This window comes from Cetorhinus maximus, chromosome 3, assembly GCF_964194155.1.
Source record: "Cetorhinus maximus chromosome 3, sCetMax3.hap1.1, whole genome shotgun sequence".
Lineage (NCBI taxonomy): Eukaryota > Metazoa > Chordata > Chondrichthyes > Lamniformes > Cetorhinidae > Cetorhinus > Cetorhinus maximus.
This window is the reverse complement of record NC_135881.1, coordinates 165,896,376-165,920,571: the sequence shown is the minus strand read 5'-3', so window position 1 is coordinate 165,920,571 and position 24,196 is coordinate 165,896,376. Positions and strand designations below refer to the sequence as shown.

General features: G+C 42.3%; 1 protein-coding gene across 2 annotated transcripts in view; it reads left to right on the top strand.

The window, feature by feature from the left end:
* Positions 1-7,020: 7,020 nt before the first annotated feature.
* The window catches only part of jarid2b (jumonji and AT-rich interaction domain containing 2b), a 409,246-nt gene continuing 392,070 nt past the window's right edge, over positions 7,021-24,196 (top strand). Inside the window, exons 1-2 of one of the 2 annotated variants that reach the window (XM_078539218.1) lie at positions 7,021-7,071; positions 7,358-7,528. In XM_078539218.1, the coding sequence (XP_078395344.1) occupies positions 7,484-7,528 (45 nt within the window). In that variant the 5' untranslated portion in view covers positions 7,021-7,071; positions 7,358-7,483. The other variant, XM_078539222.1, reaches the window with a different exon arrangement.

The window sequence follows — 24,196 nt, the reverse complement described above, 5'->3', positions numbered from 1 at the left end:
CATCACCTGATTCCCTCATTTGTGCCTTTGTTACCTCTGGACTTGACAATTCCAATGCTCTCCTGGCCAGCCTCCCACATTCTACCTTTGGTAAATTTGAGGTTATCCAAAACTCTGCTGCATGTGTTCTAACTTGCAGCAATTCCATTTACCCATCACCACTGTGTTTGCAGACCTACATTGGTTCCCAGATAAGCAATACCTCAATTTTAAAACACTCATCCTTGTTTTCACATGACTCTATGGACATGGCCCTGCCTATGCTTGTCATCTCCTCCAGCCCTACAAACCTCCGAGATATCTGCTGTCCTTCAAATTTGGCCTCTTGAGCATCCCTGATATTATTCCCTCCATCATTAGCAGCCATTCCTTCAGCCACCAAGACTCTAAGCTCTGGAATTCACTTCCTAAACCTCTCTGCTTCTCTCTCTTTCCTCCTCTAAGATCCTCCTTTAAACCTATTTCTTTGACCAAGCTTTTGGCCATCTGCCCTAAGTGGCTTGGTGTCAAATCCTGCTTGATAATGCTGCTGTGAAGTGCTTTTGGATGTTTCACTACATTTAAAGCTTTATATAAATACAAGTTGTTGTTCATGTACACAATGAAAATCACTACATCTGATGTTTGTTTTTTTCTGTTTTCTCTGGCTGTCTCCTGAAGGCGTGGAGTCATACCGGGTTACTGTTCCACCAATGAATGAAGTTCCCCAGTACCTCATTTAATTGGTCGTGCTTTGTCTGTGAGCTCAATAGGTGAAATTCACGATGGGGAGCATCACAGTTGAGCCCAGATCTGAGAAGGTTGAGCTGAGATGGTATGCCTAAACCTGAGTAGCGATTGCTTTATAATTGAGCGGTTTTTCAGGGTTGAGAGGGCATGAAGATTCAATGAAAACTGATATAAAACCACATAGAACAATGGTTAGCAATGTTTCTGACTTTCTTTTGAGAGGTAGGGTTAAGTTAGCAGCAGATTTTTACTATAAAGGGGGCATAAGAACAAATTAAGTTGAATAGTACACCATTGAGAATTCCCTAAGGTCACTAAGACCTCTTTATAAAAAGTCACCAGATCTTGGGAACAAATATTCCTTTTATTTGTAATCACTGGGTGGAAAATCCAGTCTCCTCAGTTTGTTGCTTGCAGTGGTGTATGAAAAAAAATGAGTTTTTGCTAATCTGATACACTTTACATGTATTGACTTGACCATCTGCTAACAGTCCCTGATGTATCTGCAAAGAAATGCTAACCCCCAATCTTGAGATGACTCCAAATTATGAATGACTTGGCATAAAGCATGAAGCTAATGGTCATGAGTCAAATTTCCCACATCAATCTCTGTTGAATTAGCTAATCTCAGGCTTCGGCACCCCAGTTTAGGGAAGGTAAAATCAGCCAACTTTCCTGCTACTGATCACGATTCAGCAACCCTTTGATGGAAAATCATGTGGGTGGATGTCAGGAGAGGATTGGATTGGGCTTTCTCAGGATGCCCTCCATAGTTGAATAGCCTACTGATATGCACTCTTGGCTCACATACAAATAACGGGCACTTGGGAGAAGTACAGCAGGCTGACCAACATCCTTGCAACTGTAACCATCCACCACCTTGCATGGAATGAACAAGGAAGGGATAAAAATTGGATGAGAAAATTAGCAAGAATAAAACTGGTTATCCCAAATGATGTCAGTGATTATTTTGTGAATAGATTCTGCATTGAAAACAGAAATAGAACTGTTGCCCAATTCAGTCACTTAGTTTGCCTGTAATATTAACTTGTCGAGCAAAGTTATAAGTTTAATGACATGCTATGAAACAAACTTGCTGCACTGTTGCATAAATAATCTGGATATTTAGAAATCAAAGTAACAAAGTTAGTTAACAGTAGACTGAGGTGACATCAGAGTATAAAAGTGAGCCATTCATTCACTTATGCAAAAATCTGTCAGAGCTCAGATACATGAGAACACAGATATGTAACGTTGGATGTAAGAACCTATATTTATTCCTTATGAAGATTGTCAATAATTTCATTGCTTCCAACATGATAACTTGCTGCAGTGAAATTAAAAACAATAATTCACTGAAGCAAATAATGCTGTTAATCATTTCTCAAACTGTCAACCTTTATAAATTGTTAGTAAATTATGGGTTTTTACATTTGTGAAATAGAAACAGTAATATACATCTACCACTATTTGTTTTCATTGGAGTGAAAGGAAACTCATTGTTGTACAGTATTGTGGAAATAATTCCAGTCACTATGGAACTAAAGGAGCATTTCAAGGTAGAAATATTTTTGTGTAGGGAGGGTGCTTGCACTATTCCAGTTGCCAGTGGACAGACAGGGTCAGGTAAGATTTCATAATCATTATGTGTGTCAATGCCAAATCTTATTATTGTTGACTCTTAATGTCATGGTGGAAATTTTATTTATAATTTATTGTTTTATTTTAATTTTTATTCTACCTATGCCATATGCCATTCTCCTGCTGAGTTACTAGTGAGTGAGAAGGCATCCATCTAAGATTTTTGTTGATAGCATTACAGTTTGAGAGGAGTCTCAGCAATCCATCCTCAGAATTGTGCTCTATGGGTTAATTGCTGCCTTACACTTTGTATATTCTGTAATAACATGTCTGATGTATGGGAGTAACTAAGTGGAGAAACACAGGCCTAAACATCCCCTATTACAGTGTATTAGAAGTGTAGTGTATTATCAAACTAAAAGTTATCCCTAGAAAGTGTGCCGGTGTAAGTACTGAACAAGGACAGAATTGGACTGGAATATAATGGGCCTCTAATGCAAGTCAGGCCTGAAACCTGAGCAAATAATGAATTCCTAACACTCCTTAAATCAGCAATTTGTCACCATCATTTTTGTGTATTTACTTCCAAAATCAGTTACTCAACTCTTTTTTCGCATTGTACTTGAGTTCAGCAAAGCTAATAACCATAGGTTGAATTTATTTGCGCGCTGATGAAAGATATACAATGTGAAACATTAACTTGTCCTTCTCCTTTACACATGCTGACCTGCCATGTATTCCCAGTTGATTTTCTGCTTCCCATCAGAAGGGGGTAGCCTAAATTTTCTGAATTCATGCTGGAACCTGTAATCTTGTAATAATAAAAAAATCATTGATGCAATGCAATTTTCTGATTTGCTCTGGCAGCAGGCAAGGCCCCTCCTTTGGTGTGGATGTGGGAAGAGTTGGGCACAGTATTTGTGTAATACATTTCAACGTTACAGGTGTCAGCCACGGCTCAGTGGCAAGTCATTGCCTCTGAATCAGAAGATTGTGCTTTCCAGAACCTTGAAGACAAAAATGCAGGCTAACAAGTCAATGCAGTACTGAGGGTGGTGCTATCTTTTAGATGAATCATTAAACTGAGGCCACCATCTGTTGTTTCCGGTGAATGTAAAAAATCCCATGGCACTATTTTGAAAAAGGGTAGGGTAATATTTATCCCTCAACCAGCATTAAAAAAATAATAGTCTGGTCATTATCACATTCATGGGACCTTGCTGGGCGCAAGCTGGTTGTTGCATTTCCCACATTATAATAGTAACTACACCTCGAGAAAAGTACTTCATTGGCTGTTAAGTGCTTTGGGATACCCTGATGTTGTGAAAGGCACCATGCGAATGCAAGTCTTTACGAGCATATGAACATATGAAATGAAGTAGGCCATTCAGCCCCTCAAGCCTGCTCCGCCATTCAATAAGATCATGGCTGATCTGTTTGTGCTTTGAATTCCACATTCCCACCTATCTTGATAACCTCTGATTCCCTTGCCTAACAAGAATCTATCGACCTCTGCCTAAAAATTATTCAATGACCTCGCCTCTACTGACTTCTGAGGCAGAGAATTCCGAAGTTGCATGACCCTCTGAGAGAAAATAATGTCTCTTCATCTCTGTTCTAAAAGGGTGACCCCTAATTATAAAACAGTGCCCCCTAGTTCTGCACTTATTCACAAGAGGAAACATCCTTTTCAAGTTCACCTTGTCAAGACCTTGTCAAGGATCTTGTATTCTTCAATCAGGTCACCCCTCACTAGAGTCATAAAGTCATAGAGCCACAGAGCTCTACAGCACAGAAAAAGGCCCTTTGGCCAAACGAGTCTGCGCCGGTTAAACAAGTACCTAACTATTCTAATCCCATTTTCCAGCACTAGGCCCATAGCCTTGTATGCCAAGGCATCGCAAGTGCACATCCAAATACTTCTTAAATGTTATGAGGGTATCTGCCTCTACCACCCTTTCAGGCAGTAAGTTCCAGATTCCCACCACCCTCTGAGTGAAAAAATTCTTCCTCACATCCCCTCTAAACCTCCTGCCCCTTACCTTAAACCTATGCCCCCTGGCTATTGATCCCTCCTCCAAGGGGAAAAGCTCCTTCCTGTCTACCCTATCTATGCCCCTCATAATTTTATACACCTCAATCATGTCCCCCCTCAATCTCCTCTGCTCTAGGGAAAATAACCCCAGTCTATCCAATCTTTCCTCATAACTAAAACTCTCCAGCCCAGGCAATATCCTGGTAAATCTCCTCTGCACTCTCTCTAGTGCAACCACATCCTTCCTATCATGTGGATTCCAGAACTGCATACAATACTCTAGCCATGGCCTAACCAGCATTTTACACAGTTCCAGCATAACCTCCCTGCTCTTATATTCTATGCCTGGGCTAATAAAGGCAAGTATCCCATATGCCTTCTTAACCACCTTATCTACCTCTCCCGCTACCTTAAGGGACCGGTGGACATGCACACCAAGGTCCCTCTGATCCTCGGTACTTCCCAGGCTCCTACCATTCATCGTGTATTCCCGTGCCTTGTTTGTCCTGCCCAAGTGCATCACCTCACACTTATCTGGATTAAATTCCATTTCCCACTGATCGGCCCATCTGACCAGCCTGTTTATTCTGTATCTAGGGAATTTGACGTACAGCAGGCGATAAGGTCCCTACATGGGACTGATACAGGTAAGAGCCCATGGGATCCAAGCAATTTGGCAAACATCGAAATCGTTTATATATACCACAAACAGCAAGGGACCCAACACCGATCCCTGTGGAACCCCACTGGACACAGACATCCAGTCACAAAAACACCCCTCCACCATCACCCTCTGCTTCCTGCAACTCAGCCAATTCTGGATCCAATTTGCCAAATTGCCTTGGATCCCATGGGCTCTTACCTTTGTTATCAGTCTCCCATGCGGGACCTTATCAAAAGCCTTGCTGAAGTCCAAGTAGACTACGTCAAATGCATTGCCCTCATCTACACACCTGGTCACCTCTTTGAAAATTCAATCAAATTGGTCAGTCATGACTCCCTTTGACAAAACCATGCTGACTGTCCTTGATTAATCCCTGCCTCTTCAAGTGTAGATTAATTCTGTCCCTCAGAATTGCTTCCAATAGTTTCCCCACCACTGAGATTAGACTGACTGGCCTGTGGTTCCCTGGTTTAACCCTTCCTCCCTTCTTGAATAACGGTACTACATTGGCTGTCTTCCAGTCCTCTGGCACCTCTCCTGTGGCCAGAGAGGCATTGAAAATTATTGCCAGCCCCCCTGCTATCTCCTCCCTTGCCTCACTCAACAGCCTGGGATACATTTCATCCAGGCCTGGAGATTTATCTACCTTTAAGCCTGCCAGACCACTTGGAACCTCCTCCCGTTCTATGTTAATTTCTTTAATTATATCACAGTCCTTCTGCCTGATTTCCATACCCACATCGTCCCTCTCAGTTGTGAACACCGACACAAAGTATTCACTTAGAACCCTATCTATGTTTTCTGGCTCCACACACAAATTACCACTATGATTCTTAATGGGCCCTACACTTTCCCTCATTATCCTCTTACTCTTAATGTACTTGTAAAATAACTTTGGAATTTCCTTTATTTTACCTGCCAATGTTTTTTCATGCCCCCTTTTTGCTCTCCTAATTTCCTTTTTAAGTTCTCCCCTACACATTCTATACTCTTCTAGGGCTCCTGCGGTTTTGAGCCCTCGGTATCTGCCATAAGCCTCCCTTTTTCTCTTTATCCAATCCTGTATATCCCTTGACATCCAGGATTCCCTGGATTAGTTGGTCCCACCCTTTGTCTTCTAAACTTCAGTGGTCTGTCCAGCCTTTCCTCATAAGACTTCCCACCCATTCCAGGAATCAACCTAGTAAACCTCCTCTAACATGCCTCCAATGCATTTACATCCTTCCTTAAATGAGACCAGAACTGCACACAGCACTCGAGATGTGGTCTCACCAATGCCCTGTAGAACTGAAGCATAACACCATTATTTTTATAAAAGCAAAATGCTGAGGATGCTGGAAGTCTGAAACAAAAACAGAAAATGCTGGAAAAACTCAGCAGGCCTAACAGCATCTTTGGAGAGAAAAAAGGGGTTAACGTTTCGAGTCCGTATGACACTTCTTTGACACTTCGAGTCTATGGACTCGAAATGTTAACTCTTTTTTTCTCTCCACTGATGCTGTTAGACATCCTTACTTTTATCTTCAATTCCTCTTGTACTAAAGGATAGCATTTCATTAGCCTTCTTAATTACTTGCTGTAATAGCACACTAACTTTTTGTGACTCATGCACTAGAACACATAGATTCCTCTGCACCTCGGAATCCTGCAGTTGTTCTCCATTTAATTCTTCCTGTCAAAGTGAACAACTTCACATTTTCCCACATTACACTCCACCTGCCAGATTTTTTGCCCACTCACTCAATCTATCTATATCTGTCTGCAACCTCCTTATGTCCTCTACACAGCATGCTTTCCTACCCATCTTTGTGTCATCTACTTGTACTTTTTTGAATATACGCAGATAGTATGCTGAAGGTTGGATATGGGGGGGAGAGAGAGAGAGAGATAATGAGAGAGAGAGAGAGAGAGAGAGAGGACAGAAGAGAGACAGTAACAAGGAAGTCCCAGCCAATACTGCAGCTCCTGAGCTCTCCGGCAGGGGCCATACTGACTGAGTGTGCGTGGCCGGGAGCGTCCTAACGTAGCCATTTAAAGTTAAAGGGATGTGATTGGTGGGAGTGTGAGTATGAGCCTGACTTGTGTGTGTGTTTGAGACTCTGTCTGTCTCTCTGCACAGAACGTGACTACATTATTTTATTCCCCCTTCTCTCTCTTTCCCCCATGTTTTTTTCTTATTCAAGATGTAACTTCACCACACGTAGCTTATTTTTTACTTAGTCTTTTTCGTGTTCCCCGGGAGCAGTAACTGTACCTGGTGTCGACGAGTTTTTTTTTAAAAAAATGTTTTATTGAAGTGAATTATTTATTTTTTGTTCCTCCCTCCCAACTTCGGATTTAATCAAAAGGCGAACAGGCACGGCAAGCACGGAGAGGGAGCTTTGTAAATATAGACCAGCCAGGGCTTATCCACATCGACGAGATTGATTCATGTGGAATTTTCTCCTCTTCGCAAAGAAAATTGGGACAACAGGATGACCAGAGAAAGACCCAAGAGGAATATAATTCACAAAAGATTAGTAAGTGACTTGAGAAGTTTTTTTTAATCTTCCCTTTCCCCCCCCCCCCCCCTGAAGGAGGTCGTTGGGCTTCAACATTTCCCCCTTTTTTTTTCTCGAGGCATTTTTGTTTTGTTTATGATTTTGGCTGCTAAATACTGCAAGGTATCCCCTTTTGTACTGTTCTCCTTTTTATTTTCGCAACCGTAGAGACAATAATGATTGTATTTTATTTTAATGGATTATCTTTTTACGTTACTGTTTACAGAGAAGAGTGTGAGATTCGGTGACAGTTTGGCCCGTCCCTTACCGGATCACATCTAATTGTTTAGTGGTTGTTGATCCGGCCTGTGTATTTGCGAAGCTGCTTCTATAGGGAGGAAAGGGAAGCGATTTCCAACCCCCCCCCCCCCCCCCCAATATACTTGAGAGCCGTTTGTTCGCCTGGTGATCCAGCGACGCCACACTCTTGCTCCTCTGCAGGATTTTCCCCCATGTTTTGCCCCCCATTTTGGATCTTTCTGCCGCCACCGTTTGGTTCTGCTTGGATTAATGGCAACCTGCATTGCCTTGTTGTTGAACTCTTATTTCCAAGCAGGTTTCTCTTCTCTCCTCTCTCCACCCCCCCCCCCCCCCAATCTGGACTACGTTTTCCACCATTTATCCCGCAGCTCCTACCTTTATTTTATTTAGGTTATTATAGCAAGTTGCAACAAAATGTTTTGGGGGTACTTCATTTTTTTTTGGTTTTGTTGTTTGCCACATGGTCACGCTGTAATCTTGTGGCAATGTTTGCATTCTCTTTCCCCCCTCCCCCCCCCTCCTTCCCTCCCCCCCTTCCTCCTCCTCTTCCCTTCTCCAACCACCATTCTTCAAAGAAAGGGTTACTGTCTGCAGTCGGCGGATGTGAATTATTCAGGGCCTTTAGGTAATGGAGAGATTGCAGATGTTTGAAAGGCTTCCATTGCAATTTGGATTGGAAAAGGTTTCTCTTCATTACCACCCCCCCCCCCCCCCCGGAGTTTCTTTTTTTGGGTTTGCGGTGACCTCTGACTCGGCAGACGGTAGTGTTTAAATGAGGAAGGTGACACGTTCACCACACTTCACACAACTCGGTTCCATGCAGCGACTTCGATCAGCTACACACTCTTCACCAGATCCCCCCCCCCCCCCCCCCCACCACCACCACCACCCCCGTCAAAAAAAATACCACACAAGCCCCCGGCTCGGTCCCTCCCTGACGCTTTATTGTCCATCTGTAACTTGTCAAATTGCTGAATCGGTAGAAACCGACCGTCAACATTCATGTGGCACCACGGGAAACAACAACAAAAACACGCACACGAACTGGAGTGTATTTTAAAGAACATCTGACGCATTGCAGGGATGTCTTTGCTGAAGTTTTTATTGAGGGGGAGGGAAATCTCTTTATGATTTAAAAGCCTATATGCGATGTTTTTGTTTGTCCCTTTTGCTCAACATTGCTAAAAAGCTTTAGAACAAAAGGAAAAGGGGGTGTGTACGTGTGGAAAGTTTTTGTTTGCGGATTGTCCGAGAGCTGCTGCCCGCTCTTTTTTTGGGGGGAGGGGGAGGGGAGGGGGTTTGTTGTCCGGAGCGGCCCGGGGCCCGGGGGCTGCAACAGGTCCGGCACGCGGGGCCGCTCCGAACGCCGTGTCGGCCGCGAGCCGTGTGTGACGTCAGCGCGGTCCGGAACCTAGGGGGAGGGGGAGGGAACTGGCCTCCGTTACGTCACAATGGGGAGGGGGCGTGGCCGGCGCTCGCGGAAGCTGCGGCCGCTCCACGTGACTAGCTGCGTTTTAATTCACAAAAAAAGTTACTTCTGAGGTCTGTGCTGCTTCCTGACAGCGCCTGAGCACTGCAGCAAATTACCTCTTTTATTTATATATTTGTGTATACACACATGCCATGGTGGTTCTGTTCTGAATTTGCCGTGCGTCACACTCCTAGTTGTTTGAGATTTATTTACGCAAACAGCGACCTTAATGACGAATTTGTCCTTTTTTTCTCTTTTGAGATTGCTGTGTAGGTTTTGGGTAAATGCAGTGAGGGAAATGCCTGCTCGCAGACCCACTTAACTTCGTGACTTGCACTGTTGCAAATACGTATCTGGAGGCTGGAGCTCTGAATCAGATCAAGCGCTTTGTTTTTGGATAATAACAAAGGGTAGGCTGTCTAGTTTGGCGAAGAATTTCTCATACTATAATTGAAGCTACTTGAGAGCTAATAACTTAGTATGAACGGAATGACTGTTTCGCCCCCCTGCAACTGGAACATGATGTACAACAGCAGTAGGTGTACAATTGTAATCCTGTCTTCCGGCTTGGTTCTCTGCCACCTGATGGATCTAAGACTCCTCTTTAACCATGCTTTTGCCCCCTTCTGACCTTTTTCCCCTTCCGCGCCACCACCATTTTTGTTGCAGTTCACTTGCTGCCCAGTGCCCCAAAACGTGTTTCAATGCTTTTCTTTTTAATGCGGAAATGAAAGCTATTGAACTGTAAATGATAGAGCATAGCCATGTGCTTTTGTAGTACAGTGATTCTGGCTTCACTTTGATCCGGAAGTAGCCTCTTCCCTTTTAAGTAAGATTCACCGTTTTCTCCGAGAGGCAGGGATTGTTCTGATTTGGTGCTAAATAAGCAGTCAGATTTTTTAGAGTGCTTACTGTGTTCCTGTTTGTAGTAACCCCAACTTTGGAAACACGTTAAATAAAGCAATGCTGTTCATCCCAGTGTCTTAGAAAGTCCCTTTAAAAAGTGTGGTGGCAGTGCTACTCTGATAAGTGTATAAATAGGAAACTCACTGACAGATGGTGTGATTTTGTTTTTTTCATCACCGGCAAGGCTGCTTGTACAGTCCAGCAATTGGGTTCCATCCCACCAACCTCATTTCACGATTGAAAATGTCCTTGCTTAGTTTTTATGGCTGTATATCTGCAGCATTAGTATGAATTCCACCGCACTGGGACTCGAGAGTTTTGCAGCTGTCAGGCCATCCCAGCTTTCCTGTGAGAAGGAAGTAGTCTCACTGTCGTGAAGGTCCTGATGTGTCCACTAAATGCAAGTGCAATAACAAAGGGAGAAGGGAAGCCATATTTGGAGGAGATCCTTGATAATATAACTTTGGGCATCAGAGAAGTGGAACAGACAAGGGGATAAGGAATGAGCCGAGAGCAATGAAAAGAATTGAGGAAGGACAGCAAAGAGATAAATGGATTGATGAGCAACAAAACAGTAGTTTATGTTTAAAATCTTGTGAGCATAGGAGAAATGCCTGGAAAAATAGTTTGTTGTTTTTTTATTTCTGTTGAGTGTTTGGGTGAGAAATGCTTGCTGTGCTATGCTGCACACCGGATATCAGCTGTAAAGAGTGATCATCTTTAGGTACAGGTCCACAGAGGTTTTCAACATTAATGTTGAAAATAATTATTTACCACACTTTGAGAAGGTCAATACCAGACTGGTATGATGTTGTTGAAAGATGCCCCTCCCAGTTCAGTTTTAACAGCTCTGTATTTTGATGACATTGTGACTGCTACACTTAGATGTTGTATTTTTGATAATAAAACTGCCCTTATGCCAATTGTAACTTGTCAGTTTGACTCACTTCACCCTGCCTGTAAGTCAGAATGTTGTGAGTTTAAGGCCAGTACCAGAACTTCACGATCCAATCTGAGTCGCTGCTTCAGTGTAGTGCTGAATGAGTACTGCGTTGTCAGAGGTGCTGTCGTTCACACTAGACATTAAAACTGAAGCCCCAGCTGCCTGTTCAGATAGTCATAAAAGAACTCTAGGAAGTATTCACCGTTCAGGGAGATCTTCTGGTCTCTTTACCAACATTCTTCTGATAACATAAAGGCAAAATACTGCGGATGCTGGAAATCTGAAACAAAAAAAAGTACTGGAAAAACTCAGCAGGTCTGACAGTATCTGTGGAGCGAAAGATAGAGTTAACGTTTCAAGTCCGTTTGATTCTTCTGTCAACTGACTCAGTTGTAACACTTTACTTTTGAGCCAGAAGGTTGTGATTCAGTCCAGGACTTGAGCATAAAAATCAAAGCTGACACTCCAGCTGCACTTTAGCAGATACTGTCTTTCAGGGGACCCCATGGCACTATTTCAAAGAGCAGGGGAGTTACCGCTGGTGTCCTAACTAATATTTGTCGATCAGTGTCACAAAAAATAGATTACCTTATTTTCATGCTGTTTATGGGAACATTCTATGCCCAGACTGACGGCTGCGTTTCTGGCAACAGTGACTACTTCAAAAGAGAAAGTACTTCATTGGCTGTAAAGTACTTTGGGACATCCTGTGGTAATGAAAGGCACTAGGTAAATGCAAGTCCTTTTCTCTTTCAACAAATACCAACAAAACAGATTAACTGGTCATTTATCTTGATTTGTGCAGATTGGCTAAATAATTTGCCTACATAAGAGTGCACTTCAAATGCTGTGAAGCACTTCAGGACATTGTGAGAATGTGAAAGATACCAAATAAATACAAATTATTTTGTTCCCTTTATTGCACAAATAATTGGCTTTAATATAGTGTCATTCACAACATCAGGATGTCCTAAAGCCCTTTGCAACCAAAGTACTGTTGAAATGTAATCAGTGTGACACAACCAAGGACCTGCTAACAATGCTGAGATAAATGACCAGATGATCTGTTTTAGGTGGTGTTGGCTGGGGGTTAAATGTTGACCAGGACACTGGAAACTCCCTTAATATTCTTAGCGGTGCTATGGGATCTTTTACATCGTCTTGAGGGGTCAGACACAGCCTCGGTTTAATGCCTCATCTGAAAGACGGTACTGCCAACTATGGCACTCTCCCTGTGGCACTGAAGTGTCAGCCTAGAGTTGAGTTTAAACCCAAAACCTTCTGATTTGGCCAAGATTACTAGCATTGACTCAAGTCTGACACCTAAAGGCACTAACTCACTCATTGAAAGCTAGGAATACTTTCTTTGTCACTTTTGCTTTTCCATATTTTGGCATTTGGTTGCATTATTTCACCCCATCTCCTTTTGGTTATGAGACTTTGCCATTATTGCAAGAAAGGCCCTCCAAAGACCTTGTTTGACAAATGCAATTCAAGAAGAATTGTTTGCAACAGAATTAATTGAGTACTTTAGAAATCTGTGAAAGTTTTTTGTTGTTATAGAAGCTTTTTGGATAAATTCCTCTATATCAATTCATATACAACTTGGCGGTGGCATAGTGGTATTGTCACTGGGCTGGACTAGTATTCCAGAGACTCATTGTGATGCTCTGGGGACCCAGGTTCAAACCCCATCACGGCAGATGGTGAAATTAGAATTCAATAAAAACCTGGAATTAGAAGTCTGATGATGACCACAAAGCCGTTGTCATAAAAACCCATCTGGTTCACTAAGGTCCTTTTAGGGAAGGAAATCTGCTGTCTGGTCTGGCTGACACGTGACTCCAGGCACACAGCAATGAGATTGACTCTTAAATGCCCTCTAATGAGCCCAATTAGTGATGGGCAATAAATGCTGGTCTAGCCAGCGACACCCACATCCCATGAACGAATAATAAAAAAAATGTTATGTGGCTGGCAGGCTGGCAAACAATTTTAGCTTTAGTTTAGTGCACCAAGATAATAAAGTGTGATGTTCTCAAAAAGTAAATAACAAATATAAGAGCTCATGATGTAAGGATGGATAGAGGATTGGTTAGCTAACAGGAAACAGGTATAAATAGGTCACTTTTGGGTTGGCGAGGTGTAATAAGCAGAGTGCCACAAGGATTAGTGCTGGGCCCTCAGCTATTTACAGTCTGTATCAATGACTTCATGGTTGCTAAATTTGCTGATGACAAAGAAAGGTAGGAAAGTAAGATGTGAAGAGGACATAAGGTGTCCTCAAAGGGATATAGATTGGTTAAGTAAGTGGGAAAAGGTTTGGCAGATGGAGTATAATGTGGAAAGATGTGAACTCGTACACTCTGGCAGGAAGAATGGAAAAACAACATTATTTAAATGGAGGGAGATTGCAGAACTCGCTGATAGAGAGAGATCTGGGTGTCCTGGTACATCAATTACAAGGTTAATATGCAGATACAGCAGGAACATAGGAACAGGAGTAGGCCATTCAGCCTTTCGAGTCTGTTCTGCCATTCAATCAAATCATGGTTGATCTGGTTGTAGTCTCAACTCCATCTGCCTGCCTGCTTCCCATAACCCTTGACACTCTTGTCTGTCAAAAATCTATTTAACTCTGCCTTGAATAAATTCAATGGGGCCAGCCTCCACTGCTCTCTGGGGAAGAGAATTCCATATAATAATGATCCTCAGAGAAAAAAAATTCTCCTCGTCACCATCTTAAACAAGTAGACTTCTTATTCTAAAACTGTGTCGCCCAGTTCTAGTCTTCCCTCATCCTCCTGGTACCTGGTATCTGCCTTATCAAGTTCCCTCAGGATATTATGTTTCAAAGATCACCTCTCATTCTTCTAAACTCCAGTGGATACAGGCCCAACTTATTCAACATTTCTTCGTAGGATAAGCCCTTCATCCCAGGAATGAATCGAGGAAACCCTTTCTGTACTGCTATCTATTTGATCAAACGAGACCATTAGGAAGGCAAATGGAGTAATGTTGTTTATTGCAAGGGAGCAGCGATGTTTTGCTACAGTTGTACAGGGCATGGTGAGAACGCATCGAGAGTGCTGTGTACAGTTTTGGTTTCCTTATTTAAGAAAGGACATCATTGCATTGGAAACAGTTCAGAGAAGGTTCACTCAATTGATTCCTTGGATGAGGGGCTTATGAGGAAAGTTGGACAGGTTGGGTTTGTATCCATTGGACTTTAGAAGAATGAGAGAGGATTTTATGTTTCAAAAAGATCACAAGGGGATTTGAAAGGATGGATGCTGAGAGGATGTTTCCCCTTATGGTGTTTAAAAATAAGGGCACTCCCATTAAGATGGAGATGAGGAGAATTTTTTTTTCTGACGGTCATGAGTGGGTGGAACTCTTCCCCAGAGAGTGGTAGAGGCAGGGTCACTAAATATTTTTAAGGCAGAGGTAGATAGACTCTTGACTAACAAGGGAGTCAAAGGGTATGGGCGTAGGTAGGGAAGTAAGAGTTAAGGCCACAATCAGTTTGGCCATAATCTTATCGAATGGCGGAGCAGGCTCAAGGGACCAAATGGCCTACCCCTGCTCCTAATTTGTATGTTCATAAAACACTGAAATCAGAAGGGAAAATGGGTGATTGCTCCATACACAGTGTTAAAGTAGATGAGGATAAAGTTAAAAGACCGATGAACTTGACACTCCATGTCCATCCAATACATAACAACAAATAACAGTACTAATGGAACACTGAACTATTTAGCCAAAACAAGAGTACAAATCAGTGGAAGTTATAATCAAACTCTACAGTGCTCTGGCCCAACCCTCCATTCAATACTATCTCTTGTGCTAGTGGCTGAGAAAAACAAAGGAGACATTCAAGTAGTGGACGCAGTGCCAAGAGGCTGATTCCTGATATCAGAGATCTGAGTTTTCCGGAAAAACTGGAGTCTTGGACTTCTTATCCTGCAAAGAGGGTTTAGAAAGAGATGGCCTTATGCAGGCTTCTAGGAATAGGAAAAGTTAATCTAAATGCTACTTTAAATCGTGGGAAGAGGACAAAAGGGCAGGAGTTTAAAATTGCAAAAGGTAATTTTAGGACTGTTGCTGCTACTTCACAACGATCAAACTTGAAATGGAGAAGTCTAGGAATTGAAAATGATTAGGTGCAGCAATGAGGGCCCATTTTAGATAGATTAATTGAAGATGGGCTGAATGACCTTTGGTAGTATTATTGCTGGACTAGTAATCCATTGACCCAGGGTAATGCTCTGGGGAGCTGGGTTCGAATCCCGTCACAGTAGATGGTGGAATTTGGATTCAATAAAAATCAGGAAATAAAAGTCTAATGATGACCATGAAATGATTGTCGTAAAAATCCATCTGGTTCACTAATGTCCTTTAGGGAAGGAAATCTGCCATCCTTACCTGGTCTGACCTACATGTGACTCCAGACCCACAGCAATGTGGTTGACTCTTAAACGCAAGGGCAATTCGGAATGGGGCAATAAATGCTGGCCTAGCCAGTGATGCCCACATCCCATGAATAAAATAAAATCATCCGTAAGTGTCTTGTAAAAATGTTCACTTTGGGAGCAGTGGCATATTTCAAAGTTGCTTTATAAATGTTCACAACTGAGAGGCTTATTTTAATTTTATTGGGTTTTTATTTTCATTTCTTTATACCTTTACAATTGTTGAATCATTCTTCGCTAATTTCAAAGGAACACAGCCATTGGCTTTACTGCAGTTTCAGCCATATCACTGTTTCTTAAACCCTTCTCCCTTTTAATACCTTGTTTTTTTTTTCCCTGTATTACTTGGAACATTTCCCTCATCAAAACTGGTACATTCTTTACTAGTACCAGTCTTCCTATATGTGAGGAGATGTGAGAAGTGTATAAATTGTTTTGGATAAACATCTGCTCATTCTTTTGGGGAGCTATAATGGTTGACTATCTCAAATATGAGAGCTTCAGTTAGGAATTGTGATTAAGTTATACATAGTACACATACATAAGGCATATAGAGTGACAATCAGCAGGCTATCCTAGCTTTGCAGCTGCTTGTTTGGTGGTGATAATCTGGAAATATATCCTTGATCTTTCTACACATTAAAGGGGAGAGAATGTTTAAGGATGTAGATGCATTCCATTCCGATAGCTCAGTAGGTATTGAGCGAGTAGCAAGATCCCAAGTTCCACCTCTGGTGATTGGTGAGTTACCTTTATCTTGGTGGAATGGTATAATTTGATTTAAAATGGGGAACCAGGGTTGTCACTTTTCTTGCATGGGTCATTAGTGAAGAGTGTAGGGTGAGCAGGTTCAGCTGTGATGCCCTTGTGATTCAATAGCTTGATATTTACATCCAAGACAGTCACTGGGGGTAACTGGTGCTGGTGGAGCTATACATCCAGTGAGGAGTCAAATGACATTGAGAGGAAAAGATTTGCTGGAGTGGAGAAGGAAAATATTCTATTTGTAGATGACCCAAGATAACTTCAAAGCAAGCCAGGAAATTAGGTCCAGAGGACACAATTGGAAATTAGTGAGCTGTAAATTGAAAACCAGTGCCAGGAAGCACTTTGTTAAGCGAAGAAGTGATGAATGTTTGAAATGATTTGTCAGGTAGTATAGTTAGAGCAAAACATGGAATTGTTCAAGGTGAGTAAAGGATGCTTGTAACTTTGTGGAAAATTGGTGCCTTTCAGATGATGGGATAAACATTTGTTTCTTAAAAAGGATGAAATGTCCGTGTGCAATGCCAGTATGCATTGAATGAGGTTGCCATGTTAAGAGACTATTTTATGCAGAACTGCTTTGATTTCTTCTGCTTCATACTCGGGAGGCCTATGTAAACTCTGCTCAAGTTTCTCAGTTAAGTTTTCATTAACCTAAACTTTATAGAACTTTTGAACTTTTCAACAGCTACAATAAAACAGCGTGCATGACTGGCCAAGTTGCAAACTAATTTTCACCAGCTTCGTTACATTTTCTCTCAGTTCTTAAAATCACTCATTGCCATGTGGCTGAATTAGTTAATCTGCTTTTGCTCACTCATCATGTAATGGGGATTGGAGCTCTTCTTGGGTCAGGTGAAGTACGTTAGTGTGGTTCAAAGTCTCCTGTGATGATAAAGACTGCTGTCCCCTTGTTTTTCCAGCGGGAGAACTTGCCCACAGGTTGAGAATTAAATTGTTTTCCCACACATCCAGCATGTTAATCTGTTTGGGATGTTGGCTTGTGCGGTAAAACCCATGAGTTTGATCATCTGAATTTTAATTGAGAAATGGAAAATTTGATTTTTGTCTTCTATCATTTGTCAGGGAAGTTGAATTTATGACTCTTATGAGAGAATTGACTTTGGAACATTCAAGTCATTTCATTGTAAACACAGTGCTTTATAGTAGGCGAAACTTGCGAAATTGGGTGTCTCCTTCCCATCTATGCCCTCTATTGTCATCAATGGAATTTTTTTTAGGAGGTTCTGCATTCTGGTAAATTTAACTGTCTTTCCTATCATGTGGGTGACAGTGCAATTCTTCAGTGTGACTGGAAAATGAAATTGAGGTTTTTGGTGTCAGTTTTGTGAAGCAGAGTGCAGTGATGACTTTGTACAATAAGTCATGGATGTTATTTGCAGATAAAGTAATTGCTTCGTTGCTGTAGGAATATGATGACTTGGTGGATCTTGATTGCAGTAGTTTTATTTTACCCAATACTTCACCTACCAAATCAGTCTCATCTGTTTAGTTGTTTTAACATCCTGCTCTGAACAATGAAAGGCATGTCAGCACAGTTTATTGCAGGCAAATTCTAAAATGATTCTTAACTGTTTATTTGTGTGGTGAAGGTGGGTGTGTGTAGGGTTGGAGAAAGATATTTGAATGCTAACATACATGCTTTTCTCAAAATCTAACAATAAATGATCCTGAGTAACTCCGTCTGTATTTGTAGATAGTGCATCATGACTTAGTCTGTTAGGGAGAATGAAACATGTAACCCAGATTAAACCTTAAGTAGAATGTGTTTTTAATTAATTGTAGAATAGTATAAGAACCACAATGAGTAAGTGTACAAAGGGATTTTTTTCTTTGCAAACATTAAAAAAAAATTTCTGAATGAAATTCTTAAAACCTAAAAGTTAGAAACAAAAGAACCCTGAACATGGTCCATTTTGGATCTCTTGCCCCAAACATTCCCCAACCACAGAACCCATTGTTTACAATGAAGTGATTCGAATATTCTAAGGTTAATTCGCTCAAGTCATAAATTCAACTTTAATGATAGCACAAGTCACCAATCCTTAACTTTACAATTAGTATTCATTTTCCTTGAGGGTTAATTTTGTTCCTGCTCCTGCACTCAATTAATCAATGCAATATTTGTGTTTCTCTCTACTTTGCTGTTATTTGATTGGAGGAAAAAAGGATCAAAGTAGTGGAGGACTCTGACAGGTAGCATGTAAAGCAACACAACAAGAGAATGATAAAGCTTCCTTGAGGTTTTTGCTGAGCCAACTTAATAGGACTTTATAATCTCTCTGCAGAATAGTTTTCAGAGAATCTTAAAGCTTTAAGTGAGACGTGAGCAACTGGAACTGCTTGACTGATATGCCAGAGATGGTGGACTGACTTCCAGCAAGCCATTTGTCATATATTAGCCTAGGTTCGCTGTTCTGACAATGCTGGTATTGACTCTACCCATTGATCTACAAAATATTGAATTATTATGATTTTCTTCCAAGGTTCAAATAGAACTAAAGGTTTTCACTAGCTTGATTGAAATTCCGAATGTTGCAAGATGAAGTAGAGCTGTAATTCATATGTGCTTTGTGAATAGGCTTTGAAACTTCCGCTCATGATGGGGTCTGTTGCTAAATTGGGCAGTCCACATTTTTATGCTGTAAACTGGAATAGCTCCCAATGAATTCCTTTAGGCAAGTCTCTTCAACCTCTTATTGAGTAAATACTTTGTATTGTGTTATAGTTCTTATTGTAAGAAGTCTTAGACCAGTAGCTGCAGCAGCTGCCTCAGTTAATGCTGATTTTGTGCTCTGTGGCGGCAACTGCATATCTGCCAGCCAGGAGAGACCTCTGTACGTCCAGACATGGACAGAACTCCCCTGCTTACATTGAGAATAAAGTCTGTCTGCTCTCTTTGTGTGTTTTAAATTACTTGTAGATAAGTTTCAAAAGGGATCCCTGCACATTCTTTAAGCCTCAATAGTGTATGATTGCCTTCTGGGGTGGGGTGGGGTGGGTTGGGTGGTGTGGATGGGGGAGGGGGTTAGTGTTGGGCAGGAAGGTGTGGTCTCATTCATTGCCTCTTGGAGTCTGTTCAGAACCCCACTCCAGAGTTATATTGTAATTCAGCAACACCAAAAAGTAACTTATACTTCAGTGACTCTACGTTTATAGTTAGCACTCTGACTTGGGTATCTCTGGACAATTGCCTTTGTGATCTGCATAGGTACACAGTATGGAACCTCCGCAGATGGAGGAAAGAGGTCCACCATACAAAGCTTAAATTCCTGGTAACATAACATAAATTTCAAACTGCTGATACAAGCTAATATTGGGTTTCTCCACCAATTAACAAACAATGTTAGTAACAACTCTTTCTGAATCCTTACACTCATTTAATTTAAGATAAACCAGCAAGTTGGCAGCAAAAGTAGACTTTGAGGCTTAGATTGGGTCCCAAAGTCCTGGCAATGTGTTTAGACACCCCAGCCTGCCATAAGCCTTGCCAGATGAGTATTACATTCTGCTTGAGAATGTTTGCTCTAATTTTAAGTCTTGTGAGGAATTCGGAGGTTGTAGAAAAAGTTAATGTAACAGCAACTTGCATTTACCTCATTTAACGTAGTAAAATGTCCTAAAGTGCATCAGTGGCGCATTATCAAACAGAATAAAAGACCATCCATGCGCATTCTATGCCAGTTTTTCTTTTTTCTGAAAACTATTTTATACCACGTTGTGCTAGGATAATGTGGTGACAGACAGTTCTACCAGAGGGGCATTGCAATTGAATTCAATCCTGCCTTCATCTCAATGGCATATGCATACTTCCAGTAGAAGTTTCTGGATAATGATTAGGAGCAGGAATCCTGATTATATTTTTACTGTCTATTCCCTAGCCTGGGATACTGAGGCCAGCGGTAACTATCCTGTTCTGAGGTCAGTTAGCTCGATACTCACTAGAGGCAGAGCCTGGGACCTTTAAGGTCTGTATGATTTGGCCATTCGCAGCTTGAGTCATTGGGGAAACTTGCACTGTAATGTTATTAGTTAGTTTGTTATCTTGAGTGATGTAGTTCGTGATGCATGTATGATAAGCTGCAGAAGGTGAAAACAAAAGATTGATTAAAGCTGCCTGAACTTGCACAAGCTGAACATTGTGATTTTGCAAGAGGAGAAGGACTCATATTAGTTTGTCTAGTGGCTTGTATAATATTTTCTGGCTGGACCTTTAAAGCCTTTGACCTAGCTGTGTTTATATGCAGTCCCGTGTACAGTTTTGAATCATTCATGGGATGTGGGCGTACTGGCTAGGCCAGCATTTATTGCCCTTGAGAAGGTGGTGGTGAGCTGCCTCCTTGAACTGCTGCAGCCCATGTGGTGTAGGTACACCCACAATGCTGTTAGGGAGGGAGTTCCAGGATTTTGACCCAGCGACGGTGAAGGAATGGCGACCTAGTTTCAAGTCAGTGTGTGACCTGGATGGGAACTTGCAGGCAGCATTGTTCCCATGCATCTGCTGCCCTGTCCCTCTAGGCGGTAGAGGTCTGGGTTTGGAAGGTGCTGTCGAAGGAACCTTGGTGAGTTGCTGTTGTGCATCTTGTAGATGGTACACACTGCTGTCACTGTGTGTGTCAATGGTGGAGGGAGTGAATGTTTAAGTTGGTGGAGAGGGGTGCCAATCAAGCAGGCTGCTTTGTCCTGGATGGTGTTGAGCTTCTTGTGTTGTTGGAACTGCACTCATCCAGGCAAGTGGAGAGTATTTCATCACACTCCTAACTTGTGCATTGTAGGCGGTGGGCAGGCTTTGGGGAGTCAGGAGGTGAGTTACTGTCTGCAAAATTCCCAGTCTCTGATCTGCTCTTGTAGCCACAGTATTTATATGGCTGGTCCAGTTCCGTTTCTGATCAATAGAACCCCCAGGATGTTGTTGATAGGGGATTTAGCAATGGTAATGCCATTGAATGTCATGGGGAGATGATTAGATTCTGTGTTGTTGGAGATGGTCATTGCCTGGCACTTGTGTGGCGTGAATGTTACTTGCCACTTATCAGCCTGAGCCTGAATATTGTCCAGGTCTTGCTGCATTTGGACAAGGACTACTTCAATGGTGCTGATCATTGTGCAATCATTTGTGAACATCCCCATTTCAGCACCCATCCAGTGGAGAGTTTTCCCCCTGATTCCCATTGACTTCAATTTTGCTAGGGCCCTTTGATGCCACATTCTTTCAAATGCTGCCTTGATGTCAAAGGAAGTTACTCTCGCTTCAACTCTGGACTTTTGTCCAAGTTTGGACCTCGGCTGTAACGAGGTCAGGAGCTGAGTGGTCCTGGCGGAACCCCAGTGAGCAGGTTATTGCTTAGTAAATGCTGTTGATAGCACTGTGGACGACACTTTCCATCACTTTGATCAAGTGTAGACTGATAGAACGGTAATTGGCCGGGTTTGATTCATCCTGCTTTTTGTGACATTCCTGTGCAACTTTCCACATTGTTGGGTAGATGCTAGTGTTGAAGCTGTGCTGGACAGCTTGGCTAGGGGCACAGCTGGTTCTGGAGCACACGCCTTCAGTGCAATTGCAAGAATGTTGTCAGGGCCCAGGTTCTTTATAGTATCCAATGCCTTCAGCCATTTCTCGATATCACATCAAGTGAATTGAATTGGCTAAAGACTGGAATCTGTGATGCTGAGGACCTTAAAAGCGACCTCTACACGCTGAGTCTTCATGGTTGATTATCTGACATCCAGTGCTGGATGACCAGACATTTTCTCCAATTACATATTGTGAAGACTGAAGCCAATGTCCTTGGTCCCCATGCCAAACTCTTCTGCAGTGTCACTGATGCCATCTCTCTTCCTGACAACTGACTGAGGCTGAATCAGACTGGTCGCAGCCTCTATTGTATTTGTACCTGAGATCAGCTTTCAGCCACACCTCTGTGCGCTCGCGAAGACTGCCTGTTTCCAACAATTGCCCAACTCCTGTCTCAGCTCTTCTACTAAAAACCTCATCCATGTCTTTGTTTCGTCTAGACAATCCCAATACACTTGTGGCTGGACTCCCATATTCTACCCTGTGTAAACTTGGTCATCTAGTACTCTTCTGCCATCACATCACCCCTGTGGTTGCTGACCTACACTGGCTCCCATTTAAGCAATACCTCAATTTTAAAATTCTCATTCTTGTTTTCAAATACCTCTGACCTGGTCCCCGCCCTATCTCTCATCTCCTCCAGACCCAAAACCTGCTAAGATACCTGCACTTCTCTCTAATTCAGGCCTCTTGATCTCCAATTTTGATTGCTCCACTGTTGGTGGCCATGCCGTCAGCTGTCTAGACCCTATGTTAGTAATGAGTGTGATTGAATAATCTCCACTTGACTGAATGAGTGCAGCTCCAACAACACTCAAGAAGCTCGACACTGTCCAGGACAAAGCAGTCCACTTGATGGGTACCCCATCTCCCACCTTCATTCACTCCTTCCACCACTGACACACAGTGGCAGCAGTGTTTACCATCTACAAGGTGCACTTCAGCTTACCAAGGCTTCTTCGACAGCACTTTCTAAACCAATAACCTCTACCACCTAGAAGGACAAGGGCAGCAGTTGCATGGGAGCACTGCCACCTGCAAGTTCCCTTCCAAGCCCCACACCATCCTGGAAACATATCGCTGTTCCTTCACTGTCGCTGGGTCAAAATCCTGGAACACACTCCCTAACAGCCCTGTGGGTATACCTAAGCCACATGGACTATAGCAGCTCAAGAAGGTGGCTCAGCACCATCTTCTCAAGTGCAATTAGGGATGGGCAATAAATGCTGGCCTAGCCAGTGATGCCCACATCCCATGAAAGTGTAAAAATAAACCACTGAAATACCCTTGCTACACCCTTCCACCCCTCTACCTCAGGCCCTATGCTCTGTAATTCTCTACCTTATTTTCCTCCTCCTAAGAAACTCAAAACTTGCCTCTTTGGTTAAACTTTTGGTCACCTGTCCTAATGTCATCTTATGTGACTTGGTGTCTTATTTTGTTTTATAATGCCTCTATATGAAACACTTTACTACATTTTAAAGGTGGTATATAGATACATGTTTTTGCTGCGGTGGTGTCACAAGGGATAAATGTTGGTCAGGAAGCCAAAAGAAAACCCTGTCCAGGTCTAAATAGTTCGTTGCGACCCACTTTTATGTCTACCTGACTTAGTGTGTTAGTATGTGGTTTAGTCTTAACGACCCTCTGAAATGGTTGACCTGTTAGATAACAGCCGCTCAGTTGCACCAAACTGTAGCCGAGAGTACCGCATAGACTGCAATGGTTGAAGAAGGCAGTCCCCACTGCCTTAAGTGCAACTGGGAGGTGCAATAAATTATAGCCTTGGCAGTGATGTCATAAAAGAATGAATTTATAAAGAAGTGACAATCCAGGAAATCCCCTCTTGCTCAATAGAGATGTGATATTGATGTTATCCATCATCCAACATCTGGCAGATGTGCACCATCATTTGGTGAAAGTACTCGCCAAAGAATCCTTCCCTTTCTGTGACGCACCAAGGCTCCTGATGCAGATATAGGACAGCTGGATCATAGTTTTTGACTGCTACTCGCCTTTCACGAGTGGGTTAGTTGATGGTGTATGCTTTTCATTCCCCTCGCCACTTTTTGATTTAGTGCTGGGAAAGTTGGCTGAGAGCCAAAATTATTTCAAGTCTGTCAGTAATGCACATTGGAGTCTAGAGATGCAAATCCAGAAAATGCTGTGTCTGCTATTTGGGTGGGTGGGGGAGGTGATTGCATTTCTCAAATTGTGTTTTACAACCTAA